We start from the raw sequence: 14,367 nt of genomic DNA on the forward strand, positions 1-14,367 counted from the left end.
GATGATACCTGTGGATACACACACCGACATGTGAATGAGGACTCCGTAGCCGAATGGTTGCAGCACATGCCACAAGGTTGCAACGCCGCCAGTTCGATTCCAGCCGGCGACCCTTGTTGCACGTCATACCTCTCTCTCTCCCCTCATTTCCTGTCTATCTTTCAACTGCCAGTGTCTAATATCACTGGGTTTTTTTCCACTTCAAGTACTGGGCATAATTGTTTTATTTAAAAATTTCCACGTGTTTATACATAAAAACAACTATTTATATCAGAGCATCAGCTGTGATGCTTTGACAGCTAGTGACTTTGTGAAAGCACTACCTATGTAAACAAATATGATTTCTTCTTCTGCAACCAAACAAAAAGTAAGACAAGTGACCTCGTTACAAAAAACGTTAACTTAAATCTGAACAAGTGTTCCAAATAATGCTGAGCTTTATCTCCAATCACATAATTGCTCTACACCACTGGATTTAAGAGAAACAACGCCCCCCCCCCCCCCCAAAAAAAAGTCCTTTTGCAACCTCCGGGAAGGGAGAACATGATTAATCGTCACTGCTGATGTCTTCATCAGAGGGGATGTGAAATTAGCTGGAGTCCAACTCGGTGCTGGTGTCTGTGTCTCAAGAGGCCACAGAACTGAAGCAACTGTCAAGCGAGCACGATGTTGCTGTCGCCGCTGTCGCTGCTGATCAATATCACTTCCGTTGGTTTAGTCCCTGGTGGACTTGGGGAAAAAAAATAATGAGAGTCTGTTTTTCAGATAACAGAGAATAATTGTAACATCCTTTCTTCCAAGTCTCACTCCATGAATTGATAAGCAAAAATGGACAAACACTTTCGCCATCTGTGCTTTTCTGGGTCACTCAGAACAAGCACCGGTGACAGCACTTTATTCAAAGTTCGTGCAAATTTAAACCTTTCTCCAAAAAGATTTTTCAAGCATGTTTTCGACTACTACATCAAATAACCTATTTTTACACCATCTTGAGATTTGAACTGATGACTTTTTGGGAACAACACTGCTTTGCTTAACTATGTTGACAGAAGGATGCCGATCTGATGCACTTCTCACCTTTCCTCTCAGCAATGAGGGCCTGACGCTGGGCCTTCATGTCGAGGCTCAGGTTCTGCACCATGCTGTCGATGCAGTTGTCCAGCGCCAGGCAGCGGGTCTGTGACCAGATGATCTGTCTGCAGATGGGGCACTCGTCTTTCCTTTTACACCACTCCCTGATGCAGTACTGGCAGAAGCTGTGAGCACAGTTCAGGATGACGGCCTGTTGGGGGGAAGGTCACCAAGACACAAACGTTTCATTCATAAGGGAGTGGACAGTCCACATATGATGCCAACATTTGGGGAGTTTTTATCTGAAATCAAATCACCCCATCAAATCCAAAGTAGAAGTATAAAATGCCAGACGTCTATACAGACTGATGTTCTGTGCCATGGCAAAAAAAGATCCACAAAATTCAAAAACAATATTTAGTGAAGAATTTCTATTGACATAAACATGTTTTTAGACTAAAACCATTTCTTTTCTATATAACAAAACAATATTTCGATCCAAATTAAATAGCTAAAACTTGGGCAAAGTAGAGCGTACTAGAGCTGAATCCTCTGCCTGTTCCTCTGTGTGTGTGTGTGTGTGTGTGTGTGTGTGAGAGTACCCTTTTTAAAACCATTTTGCAGGCATGCACACTTGTCGCCTTTTTGTGAAATTTGCCGTTTTGAGTCCAAAATAGGTCACCTATGTGATTCGTGCAGATCTGCTGAGAAATAATTGGGGGGGCGGGGTCGACAGCCTGCCTGCTCCAAAACGACTCCCATAGAAAGACAATGGAGCACAAACATCTGATGCTGTGGATGTGCGTTTGGATGCGCGTGTATCGACTTTCAACAAAAGGCAGCAGCCAATCAATTCGCTAGTCACAGTTCAGTGTGAGCCCAGACCATCAGCCTGTGACCTGCTGTGCATCCTTCTCACCCCTAACCAGTTTGCATGCCTGACTTTGACAAATCAATTTTTTTAACCCCCCCCCAAATTGTATCCGGCCAATTACCCCACTCTTCCGAGCCATCCCGGTCGCTGCTCCACCCCCTCTGCCGATCCGGGGAGGGCTGCAAACTACCACATGCCTCCTCCAATACATGTGGAGTCGCCAGCCGCTTCTTTTCACCTGACACTAAGTGACTAAGATGTCACCTGAGTGATGAAATGTATCTGTCAGTAAACATTTTATCCAGATGAACTGAGTCAACCTTCTTTGATCTTCTCACCTGGACTATTGAGTATGCATCAAGACATCCCGGTAGGGGATTTTAATTGGGACTGGCTTTCACCAGTATCTGACGCTCAATGCGTCTTTTAATCTTACTCAAGTCATTGAAAGCCCCACATGTCTTAACCCAGGATGCCTAGACAGATCATTACAATTACAATTTCATTTAGCAGACGCTTTTATCCAAAGCGACGTACATCTAAGAGTTGATACAACACAAGCAAGGGTCTAGTCAGGAGGCGACAATGCAATTAAGTGCCAAAAAACTTAGTATGTCCCATAGGATATACTAGGTGTCAACAGGCAGTGCACAAAGGCAATGTATAGGGTGCATAGAAGCAATTTTTTTTAATACCACCAGGTGTGGAGGTGTTCAAGAAAGAGCTGGGTCTTTAGCTTCTTCTTAAAGATGGAGAGGGACTCAGCAGATCGAATGGAGTTTGGTAACTCGTTCCACCACCAGGGAACTACAGAAGAGAAGAGTCTGGCTAGTGACCTAGGGCCCCGTTGTGGCAGAAGTGCCAGGCGCCTTTCATTGGCAGAGCATAGTGAGCGGGACTGAGTGTAGACCTGAATGATGGAGTTCAGGTAGGCAGGAGCCGTTTTAGTTGCTGTTTTGTAAGCAGCACAAATATCCTGCAACTGTCTGTAACTTTGTGTTGTACTACTGCGTTGTCTCGACCAGATCGTTCTTGAGAATGATTACCTGTCTAAATAAATAAACACACTGTTCTTCCAGGTCTAAGACCTCACTGACTGGAGGCTGGAATAACTGGAATGACAGAACTACCTGGTAAAATAAAACCTGCAGCACTAGTGGTACCTGAGAAACCAAATGAGAACCAGTGATTTAAAACAAGGGGATGCTCATTTTAGTTTTCAAGTCAAATGACTCTTAGGTGTACCTTGATTAAGAGCTCAGAACAAATGATGCACTGAAGTTCATTCTCCAACACCTCAGTCACCTGCGTGACCACTTCCTCTTTTTGGGCTCTTTCCTTCTCTTTCTCCTCCTACAACAGCAAACCCAAGATGTCAGTCAAGTTCTCAGCCTCAGTATTCTGCTTAAACTATGACAAGTTATGTGAAAACGATAAAAAAGTAAAATGGCTGATTACAGCAACATACCTTAGTCACTTCCAACTCTTTGTTTTTGGCCAGCAATATCTTTTCAAAGTCTTGTTGAGAAAGGGCAAGTTCTTCAATAACTTTATTTTGCTGTTGGCATTGGAAACAATTTGAAAACATTTTAACAGAATCAACTAACATATGGATATTTTTATACATAAAGTTGGTGATACTTGGTCTTGGGTAAAAAGGTTATGCTGTAAAACCTGTGTAAGGTAGCATTTTATGTGACACTCAAAGACCATTTGGTTTAAGATTGCATTTGAAGTGATACATAAGATGGCGGCGCAAATTCACATTTGCAGCGGCCTCACCCAGTACCGACGTGGGAGGATGGCGGCGTGAATTCACGTTTGTGGCGGCCTCACCCAGTACCATCCATGCAGTGTCTTTGTCCACATTTGCGTCTAAATTTGTCTTCGTTTGATGCCTGGGAGAGCTGGCACTGGATTGGCTGGGAGAGCTTGGTCTGCTGCGTCCTGTGGGTCCAGGGACCACGGCCCTGCCCGGAGCTGCACCCGAAGAGGTAACACCAAGGGTAGTCTGACAGAACGCAGAGGCGGGGCAGGCTAAGCTAACTGCTAGCCCATGCAGACGGCAGTTCCGCTAACACAGAGGGTGGTCGGGCGGCGGCCTTGCCTAGCCTTGAGTGTGTTTTTAGTGTCGTCACATGGTGTGCAGAGCGGTGTGTTGAAGGTGTCTGGCTGGAAGAGCTAGCATTGGATTGGCTGAGGGAGCCTGGTCTGCCGCATCCTGTAGGCCCAAGGACCACGGCCCTGACTGAAGCTGCACCTGAAGAGGAAACACTGAGGGCGGTCTGACAGGACGCGGAAGCGGGGCAGACTAAGCTAACTGCTAGCCCAAGCAAACCGGCAGTTCCAACAGTCATCCTGGCTGGCGTTCATTCTCCTGGACAGTGATTTTTTTTTCTAGTTTAGATATATGCATTAGTTTGGATATATGTGTTCTTGCAGTTTTCGGATATGTGTTTTTGTCTTTGTGTTGCACTGCTGTGGGCTGGGGGAAATTATGTTTTGTTTCTGATTTCTGATACGACTTTGGTATTACATTTCTAATTTTCAGGCTGTCTATTGCTAAACAGAAGTCGAATGCTAACAGAGAAAGCTTACTGAAAACTAAGATTTTGCTACAAGTATTATTTGGTACAAATAAATTGAACAACATCCTACATGTAATTCATTCCTACATTCTCTATAGGGAGGGAAAGTGTCCACCAACACCATCTGCTGGTTGGATTAATAGAAAATAATGTTTCCATTCATTTCCAATAGGTAGATTTTAAAAACTGTTCACAACTTAATATCGTAAGCGTTCATGCATTGTCCGTGGTTCAGCACTTTAACACATGCTATGCAAGACATTAAAATAACCACATTTTGCAAAGACATTTAACACATGAGCAAACTAAGGGTTGCTAGCTGGCTACTTGCCCTCACACTTTCAGATAACCATCAGTAGCATTTCAATCTCTTGCTAGCTTAGCTCCAACTCGCTGAGACATGATAAACTAAGTCTTTCTTGTCTGGCCTGAAAAAACCAGCAGCTGCCTCAGCAAGTATGGGAATTCCTCCACAAGCCACGATTCACATGGGTTTTCAACCTGCCGGATGCACTTTTGATCAGATCCAAAGTATTTCACAGGCCAGCTAATGGATATGCCTGGCATCACGACTTCGCCAATACTATCTTGAAAGCCCTGTGTGCTGATGTACTGCTGAAGCCTGGCGGTGATTTCATCAACACGGCAGACTTGCCCATTTCAGAAAACTCTCAACGTAAACTAAACAGTTGCAAAAGTAATAGTCCCTTATCATTTCAAACGCTAAAATGAAGACCACTTTGACAGCAAATATAAGTGTAAATGTATGTCCCTGACAATGAAATCTGCAAAACATCCAATTCAATCTGACAGCTGGCTCTGAATGCAAACAGCATGGGGCAACAACATGATCTCTCAATCATATTAAAAACTTTCTTATATTCTAATAAACTGTATGTATGATCTTCTGCAATGCTGAGAGTGACTGTTTGCATAGAACACATGTATGCTGTTGTTTCACCTACTCGTTTTCTAAAGTTTTGTTAATTTTAGCTGGTTTGAAGCTTTTATTTTTGCTTTCCATTGATCTATCTGTTCTTCTCCCGTTTTGTCCTGGCTACCTATTATCTACTGCTGAAAAAGTGAAGATTTCCCATCGTCATAACTGTAATCTAATCTGATGTCACTTTTGTCGCAATAAAGAACACCAAAGCAGCACAAAATACAATTACCTCTTGAAAGGCATCTTCCAACTGTTTTTTCAAAAGCTCTTCTTGCTGTTGAAGAGTCTGTGCCTTTGGGACAAAAAAAAAAAGAAGAAAAAAAAAGAACATTGCATATATAATAGGTTCACAGTTCACAGTCAGAATGATGTCATACGGTTCATAGGTGCTTTCCTGGTTATCACAACACATTAAACATATTAACATGCAGACAAATAACCTCGTCATCAAGTGATAAAGGTTTTACCCAATTCCTAGGAATGAATAATTGGGTAAAGACAATATTTTAAATAGAGATGTTTACATGGTTGTAAATAACTAGTCTATTACAAAACTCAGGTATATATTCGTTCTGTTAATACTCGGTCTATGGTATGGCCGCTTTTCCAATACTTCTTGTCATCACTGTCCAGTCATGGCAGTGAGATTCTTTAAGCGTGCACCCCCAATTAGCTCCCCCAACCATCTTTGTATCTTTTTTACGTGCAATTGCAGTGCGCCACAACATGATCAAGCCTGTCTGACAGTTAACTGTTAGTCAGCTAACTGGGGTATGTACTGGTAGACAAGCAACTATTGCAGCAGCACTTACATTATAATCAATCACGATCACCATATGTCATGTCAGTGTCCGTGATTTTGAACAGTCAACAACTTCAAATTTGATCAAAAATAGAGTGAAGGGTATCCAGGTAGCGTAGCGGTCTATTACGCTGCCTACCAACACGGGGTTCGCTGGTTCGAATCCCTGTGTTACCTCCGGCTTGGTCAGGCATCCCTACAGACACAACTGGCCGTGTCTGCAGGTGGGAAGCCAGATGTGGGTATGTGTCCTGGTCACTGCACTAGCGCCTCCTCTGGTCGGTCAGGGCGCCTGTTCAGGGGGGAAGGGGAACTGACATTACGTCTCCCTGGTGAAACACCTCACTGTCAGGTGAAAAAAAGTGGCTGGTGACACCACATGTATCGGAGGAGGCATGTGGTAGTCTGCAGCCCTCCCCGGATCGGCAGAGATCAGGATGGCTTGGAAGAGCCGGGTAATTGGCCAGATACAATTGGGGAGAAAAAGGGGTAAAATTTTCAAAAAATAAAGAGTGAAAAAGACAAATGGCGAGAGGCACATTAGAAAAAATGTCAACGTTTTAAAAAGAAACAAGAAAAAAAAAAGATCTCTGTTGAAAATTGGGTGAGGTTGGTAGGGAGTCACACCAAATCGACTTAAACATCTTTTCAAGCTTTTGGCTTAGCCTATGACCTTATCATGAAAACTATCAAGGGGAGACCCTGTCTCTCTTCAGTGACGTCTTTTTTATTCTTTATTTGTAACAAAGGTTGTTGAGGCTGTTTGCTTTTTTTACCATTTGGATGGCTGACACTGCCATAACATATGATGAACGCAATACTACAACAGCAATGCCAAGTTTGTCAAGATTTGCCGTGTATCACTACATAGATGGACATGGTTAGCTAGTCGACAGTTAACTGTCACACAAGATGGCAAGGAGAAGTGTTCATGTTTCATGTTATGGTGCTCTGCAATAATGTGTTGAAAAAAATAAAAAACAAGCGGAGAAAATTATCAGACCCACTTGCTTCAGGACTGTCCACGCCATGTATCGACTTTTCAAAGGATCGGTTTATACACTTGGTAAAACCGGGTTATTTTTCACCTTGTAAACCCTTTTCATCTATATGACCATGCTGCAGATCGCAACAGTAGCCGAGTTATATTGTGTCTGACAAAGAACCATCATAAGCAAAGCCCACAAGGCTCCAGTCTTCTTGTATGGGGGACAAATATGAAAATGTTATTTATGCAAACCTTTTGGCAAATGTCATAGAAAGTCAAAATTCTTGGGTTGAGAATTTGCTGTCAAATTTTAGAGACATTTCTGTAAAAAATAATGTTTCATAACTGACGTAAGAGTAAAGCAATCACACATTTATCAAGCACCGCATAAACATCTGGCCTATATGAACAACTTTAAAATAAAAGCTCAACGTCAAGGAATTAAAAATAAATCCATAAGTAGCTGTCAAAAATGGCTGAGGACAGAACGACTATAAAATTTCAACCTCCTCCGCACACTGAAAATAAAAAATGTTAATTTCTAATCACCAAAACTGAAAATCCTTTACTTTGGATCCAACTAAAAATAAATAACTGACAAAACAATAGAGCTGGCCAGTGGTTACCAAGCATTTCAGAATCCTAAGAACGGCGCTAACAGTATGACTAGGATTGAAAAACTCCTAAGAGTAGGACTACAGCTGGTAATCAAGCTTCCTACATGCACGCTCGGCTAGGAGCGGGACTCCTTAAAGACACTGTGATGGCATTATTTTACAACCCATTAAGCTGCACTTATGATGACATATTGTAGTTTTCTCTGCAGTGTGCAACATACATGCATATTTGCCCGAATGCATTAGGGCACCTCTCAAACTCTCTCAAATGCCGATGGACGTGGGTCCAAAACTGCATCACTGAGAATTTTCAGTCAGATAGGATGGATTTCTTACTCCGACATGCTTGATATCAACTACAATCTTTAATAGTAGAGCAGCCGCTAATCATGCATAATAAAGCCAAAGCTACTACTTTTATCAGGAAAATGAGCTCTCAAGAAAATCCTCACCTCCAGATGTTTCTTTGTCTTGCTGAAAGATCTCTTTAAAGACTCCATCTTCTGCATCTTGGCCTTTAGATTTGCCAGCTGGCTCTGCAGCTTCAGGACCTGTTCCTTTCTGAGTGGGTCACCCTCTTGTTGTTCTTCCTCCAGCAACGTCACCTGCTTCTGAGTATTGTCAAACTGCTCCTGTAGTATCAGGATGTTTTGGCTGTACCTACAATCAAACACTAGGAAGGTAAAAAAGTCCTATTCCCAGACTGCAAAACAAGTACTGTAGCTGTCTTTATGCATGCTCCATAATCCAGGTAAGAAAATAAATCAGTTCATCTGTATACAATATTTATTGACAGATACATTAAGTCTCTCATCTAAGGGACCTCTTCGGTCTAAACTGACTGCAGGTATCCACACCCTTATAAACAATACAGTTGCATAACGACCAAAACCAACGATTAGTTTCATATGCAAATATGGGAGTGACCATTAACTATAGTTACAATGGCCATGTGTACTATTCACAGAGGATTTGGGAATATTTGCAATCACAGCATTGGAAGATGGTGACAGATGTACTCTTAGCCGCCCCCCCCCCCAGTTCAGGGATGGTCGTTCCCTCTTCATGTAGATGACCAGAGTTTCTCCCTGTGAAGGATGTGTACATCCTCATCCTTGAAAGAGTGACCACTGGTCTGTAGATGGGTGTAGACTGTAGAGTCCTGGCCTGACGCGTTAGCTCTCCCGTGTTGTGCCATCCTCTTGGCCAGCGTCTGTTTAGTTTCCCCGATGTACAAGTCACGGCAATCCTCCTGGCACTTCACAGAGTATACTCTATGCTGTTTGTGCCAGGGGACCCAATCTTACAGACCAGTGGCCACTCTTTCACGGATGAGGATGTGCTCGCCATCTTACAATACTGTGATTGCAAACATTCCCAAATCCTCTATGAATGGTATACATGGCCACTGTAATTCTCGTTAATGGTCATGCTCATATTTGCATATGAAACCATCATTGGTTTAGGTTGTTATGCCATAGTATTGTTTATAAGGGTGGAGACACCTGCAGTTAGTTTAGACTGAAGAGGTCACTTAGATGAGTGATGAAACATATCTGTCAAACGTTGTATTGAGATGAACTGATTCAACTTTGAAGTACTGTAGCTCATTTTGACATGGGGTTGAGGTGTATAGAGTAATGGAAACTATAAGATCCATTAGGCCTTGTTCTGACTGCAGGCAAATCAGATTTGTTTAAAATCAGATCTTTAAGACTGTCCGCACTGTTATTTGCAAGTGATCAGAACGGATTTGTGTGTCCAAACATCACCGACCTATCTGCATGGTTGCTGTGGCAACAACGTAGGCATGAGTAACTACGTACACTGGTGACGTGATTTACCAATGTAGATGCATAAAAAATTGAGCTCCATCATCTCATCCTTCAAACAATCGCGCTGTCAATTTGTGGTGCAGAAATCCTCCGTTGCACCAGATAAACACAGCAACTGAGGAGGCTGTTGTCCTCCATACCACTCTGCTAGTAGCAGCATGGATGCCACTCAGCTGCTCTGATGCACTCCGGTCACTCTGGATTTGACGTCGTCATTGTATGTCGCATTGTGAGTGACGTAAAAGACCATTTGAAATCTGATTTGGGCAGCCAGAGTGTCCAGACTGAGATGCATCAGTAGAAAGCCGATTGGGATCGCATTTCAAACCACCTCAGAATGTGATTTAGATCCGATTTGCAAAAATCGCATTCCATGTGGTTTATTTTCTGTCCAGATTTTCTCAAATCAATGTGGATATGCCAAAAAATAGAGTTGGGCTAGCCATCTGAACAAGGCCTTAGAGCTCAATATGGTAAGGAAAAGGGCATAATTAGACTACTTTTACATAATTAAGTACTCTCACATACATTTGTAAATTGTCCAGGTCATTACAGACACTTGATCCACCCAAAGAAAGGTCTACTTGAACATGCACACTAGGAGCGGGGTTCTCTGCCTGCACAGGACTGGGCTCCTCCTGATGTTCCACGCCAGGGCAAGGCTCGAAGGCTGATTGGTTGGGAGTAGAGCAACAATAGTGTTTAGGCTTTGATGAGGTGGAAGGCTCGACTTCATCTGTATTGGGTTTCCTCTTCAGTTTTTTAGAAAGCAAGACTGCATGAGCATCCTCACGACGTCTCTTTGCAAGGTAGGGTTTAATGTCTTTTAGGGGCCGTTGAATGAGTATGTACTCAAACTCAACTTGGTCCCCAGTCGGAGGAACCCCGAGTTTTATAGAGTCCCCAAGTCTTATGGGATGAGCTTCCTCTACAGGTATGCGATTTTCGTTCACCCACACACCATTGAGGCTCTGAGAAAGAAAGCAGCATCACCTTTGTCAGTTTCACGCGACAACTGAGAAATTAAAACCGCAGCAACTTGAACCTTGACTACTACCTGTCTGTCCGTCACCGTCCACTGGCCACCTTCGCTTCGCTTGAAAACACAATGCAGTCTTGAGATCATGAGGGGACAGCTTGGAGACAGGAGCTGGTAAATGACGTCATTACCGCGTCCAACGGTGACCTGGGCGGTCCGAAGTGAAATTTAAACAGAAAAAAAGAAGGTGAAATTCACATCAGATCAATCAGCTTGGTTTAATGCTCCCCAATAAAACGTTACCTTAAACGATAGCGGAAACAAACATGACAAAAGTGACCCTATTGTGCATCCGGGCGGAATTTAAAAAGCGTTTACGTTTAAAGAAGCCGAGTTACATGCTAAACGTCCAAGCTAATCTGGTTAGCAAAGTGCACCTCTGTGTTCGCGTCCAAGTGGAGCCACTCTGAATCCCTGCCGACTCGGGACAAGCACCACGCGTCTGTCCCTTCGCATTCGTCCTCGTTGGCCGCCGCAACTTCCATTCTGCTTAATATTATGACTGGCTAGCTCGACGAACGCTTTAAACCGACGGTTTCCTGCCGAGCCGTTGTATTATGGTTTCGCTCTTCACAGCGCCCGACTTCGCAACCAATGAAATCTCGTGTTTTCCTCGCAAGCCAGATCGTGCGCGTAGCCCTTTTTTTCGTTTCTTCTTCGTCTGCTTTCAAGACGGTTGGTTGGCGTCCAACGTTATAATGCAATAGCGCCACCATCCGCCCGGAGTGTAGCTAACGCTGTAATCCCCCCCTCCTCCTCCAAAAAAACAAAACAAAACAAAAGCTCTTCATCCCTGCACGTACTACATCATCTATGCTTAATACTCTGAACCAACAACAAATTGTGTGTTTCTCTTAACAATTGTAACCGGTTATTTTCTTGCCCGGTGCGGGATTCGATACGAATGTACTACACCACAAGGCGACGTCACTAACCGCTCGGCTAAAGGGTCAGACCCGTGTGCGTTGTATTGAGATGTGCTAACAAGGGAGGAGAGTGTGCTGAGAAAGTGGAAGGAGTACTTTGAGGGGCTGATGAATGAAGAAAATAAGGGAGAGAGAAGGTTGGATGATGTAGGGATAGTGAACCAGGAAGTGCAGTGGATTAGCAAGGAGGAAGTGAGGGCAGCTATGAAGAGGATGAAGAGTGGAAAGGCAGTTGGTCCTGATCACATATACCTGTGGAGGCATGGAGATGTTTAGGAGAGATGGCAGTGGGTTTTTTTAACTAGATTGTTTAACACAATCCTGGAAAGTGAGAGGATGCCTGAGGAGTGGAGAAGAAGCATACTGGTACCGATTTTCAAGAACAAGGGCGATGTGCAGAACTGTAGCAACTACAGAGGTATAAAGTTGATCAGCCACAGCATGAAGATTTGGGAAAGAGTAATAGAAGCTGGGTAAAGAGGAGAGGTGACGCTCAGCGAGCAGCAGTATGGTTTCATGCCAGGAAAGAGCACCACAGATGTGATGTTTGCTTTGAGAATGTTGATGGAGAAGTATAGAGAAGGCCAGATGGAGTTACATTATGTTTTTGTAGATTTAGAGAAAGCATACGACAGGGTGCCGAGAGAGGAGGTGTAGTATTGTATGAGGAAGTCGGGAGTTGCAGAGACGTATGTAGGAGTGGTGCAGGATATGTATGAGGGAAGTGTGACAGTGGTGAGGTGTGCAGTTGGAATGACAGATGGGTTCAAGGTGGAGGTGGGATTACATCAATGATCAGCTCTGAGCCCTTTCTTGTTTGCAATGGTGATGGACAGGTTGACGGACAAGATCAGGCAGGAGTCTCCATGGACGATGATGTTCACGGATGACATTGTGATCTGTAGCGAGAGTAGGGTGCAGGTTGAGGAGAGCCTGGAGAGGTGGAGGTATGCCCTGGAGAGAAGAGGAATGAAAGTCAGTAGGAGCAAGACGGAATACCTATGTGTGAATGAGAGGGAGGACAGTGGAATGGTGAGGAAGCAAGGAGTAGAGGTGACGAAGACATATGAGTTTAAATACTTGGGGTCAACTGTCCAAACTAACTGGGAGTGCAGGAGAGAGGTGAAGAAGAGAGTGCAGGCAGGGTGGAGTGGGTGGAGAAGAGTGTCAGGAGTGGTTTGCGACAGAAGGGTACCAGCAAGAGTTAAAGGGAAGGTTTACAAGATGGTTGTGAGACCAGCTATGTTATATGGTTTGGAGACAGTGGCACTGATGAAAAGACAGGAGGTGGAGCTGGAGGTGGCAGAGTTGAAGATGCTAAGATTTTCACTGGGAGTGATGAAGAAGGACAGGATTAGGAACGAGTATATTAGAGGGACAGCTCAGGTTGGACGGCTTGGAGACAAAGCAAGAGAAGCAAGATTGAGATGGTTTGGACACGTGTGGAGGAGAGATGCTGGGTATATTGGGAGAAGGATGCTGAATGTGGAGCTGCCAGGGAAGAGGAGAAGAGGAAGGCCAAAGAGGAGGTTTTTGGATGTGGTGAGGGAGGACATGCAGGTGGCTGGTGTGACAGAGGAAGATGCAGAGGACAGGAAGCAATGGAAACGGATGATCCGCTGTGGCGACCCCTAACGGGAGCAGCCAAAAGTAGTAGTAGTAGGCCTTCGCCTTAGGCGTAAACTAATAGCGAAGCCCGTTAGTGGGCGGAGCACGTACGAAATAGAAATAGTATAGTTACCCTTGATGTAACTCCAGTACATGCATAGCCGTCTAACCTCTAGCCCAGCTGGCTTCAGTCTTTGTTGCTGAGTTTAAAGGGAGACGATCTGCAAAGACGCTAGGATTTTTTGGGTGGCTGGGTGCTGTGTGGCTCCTACCACCTGGTTGAGTGGTTAGGGAGAAGTTCTGTCTCAGGTGCCAAGGTGGCGCATCGAAGGGGTAAACCAATAGGGAAACCCGTTAGAGGGCTACGCACGTACTCGTAGAACTGGAGTTACATCCAGGGTAACTACTATATGTCCATGTGATTATATGGAGATCTCCATATGATCGCCATCATGGCGATATGGTCTGCATACAAAGCTTACTGGCGTCCACAGTAAATGTTGCCACGCACCGCTACGGTCTCCCATCCATTTACAGAGCAGTCATGCCCAACCGCCCCAACAGTATATCATCCACTGATTTTGAATTTACCACATTTTGCAAATGTGGTTTTACTCCTCTATGTCCTGCTGATGTCTCCCGGCATTCCTATATCGGTCGTGTGGATCTTGACCACAAGAGTTATTTATGGTGCAACATCAAGTGCCATGTGGCCCAACAGTAAGGCCTTTGTTAAAAAAAGAGAAATCTTAAAAAGTGACTTAAACATTAGGATTTAGAAGATTAGGCTAACAGAGAAATATGTGGTGGAAAAGGGTGGAGGCGGAAACTGCGTCCAAGTTGGAGAGCGAAACTGGAAAAGAAAATGAGGACACGAGAGGGTTTGAAAGTAAGGAAAATACAGCGAAAGCGATTCTAGTCAGCCATTGAGAACAGAGGAGGTGTATCTCGTTGGGATGAAAGCCGTGACAAGAGCAAACGGGATTTTCAAGGAACCACATGAGGTCAGAAAGTTTAAAGGGAGAAAACTTGGAGATGGACGATCAGTCAGGATAACTAGAAGTGGGATGGTTATC

At 44.1% G+C, this 14,367-nt stretch overlaps 1 protein-coding gene across 2 annotated transcripts; it reads right to left on the reverse strand.

Moving 5' to 3' along the window:
• Positions 1-20: 20 nt before the first annotated feature.
• Positions 21-11,394, reverse strand: rnf8 (ring finger protein 8, E3 ubiquitin protein ligase). Of its 2 annotated transcripts, none has more exons than XM_056294624.1 (9): positions 11,135-11,394; positions 10,776-10,904; positions 10,247-10,689; positions 8,336-8,543; positions 5,706-5,768; positions 3,414-3,503; positions 3,191-3,298; positions 1,078-1,282; positions 21-721 (listed from the first exon to the last, which is right to left on the reverse strand). In XM_056294624.1, exons 1-9 carry the CDS (start codon positions 11,240-11,242, stop codon positions 654-656), a joined length of 1,422 nt encoding a protein of 473 aa, XP_056150599.1. In that variant the 5' UTR covers positions 11,243-11,394; the 3' UTR covers positions 21-653. The 2 variants fall into 2 exon arrangements, with proteins under 2 accessions (XP_056150599.1, XP_056150600.1); XM_056294625.1 differs by having other exon boundaries at positions 21-729; positions 11,135-11,392.
• Between the last annotated feature and the right edge of the window lie 2,973 nt (positions 11,395-14,367).

The sequence above is a fragment of the Lampris incognitus genome, chromosome 15 (genome assembly GCF_029633865.1).
Source record: "Lampris incognitus isolate fLamInc1 chromosome 15, fLamInc1.hap2, whole genome shotgun sequence".
Lineage (NCBI taxonomy): Eukaryota > Metazoa > Chordata > Actinopteri > Lampriformes > Lampridae > Lampris > Lampris incognitus.

Excerpts from the sequence above, each read along its gene's own strand:
- rnf8 (XM_056294624.1), bottom strand. The coding sequence starts at position 11,242 with ATGGAAGTTGCGGCGGCCAACGAGGACGAATGCGAAGGGACAGACGCG. Across the intron at positions 3,299-3,413 it reads AAGAGTTGGAAGTGACTAAG|GAGGAGAAAGAGAAGGAAAG; the intron begins GTATGTTGCTGT and ends TTGCTGTTGTAG. Across the intron at positions 722-1,077 it reads CCTCATTGCTGAGAGGAAAG|GGACTAAACCAACGGAAGTG; the intron begins GTGAGAAGTGCA and ends CAAGTCCACCAG.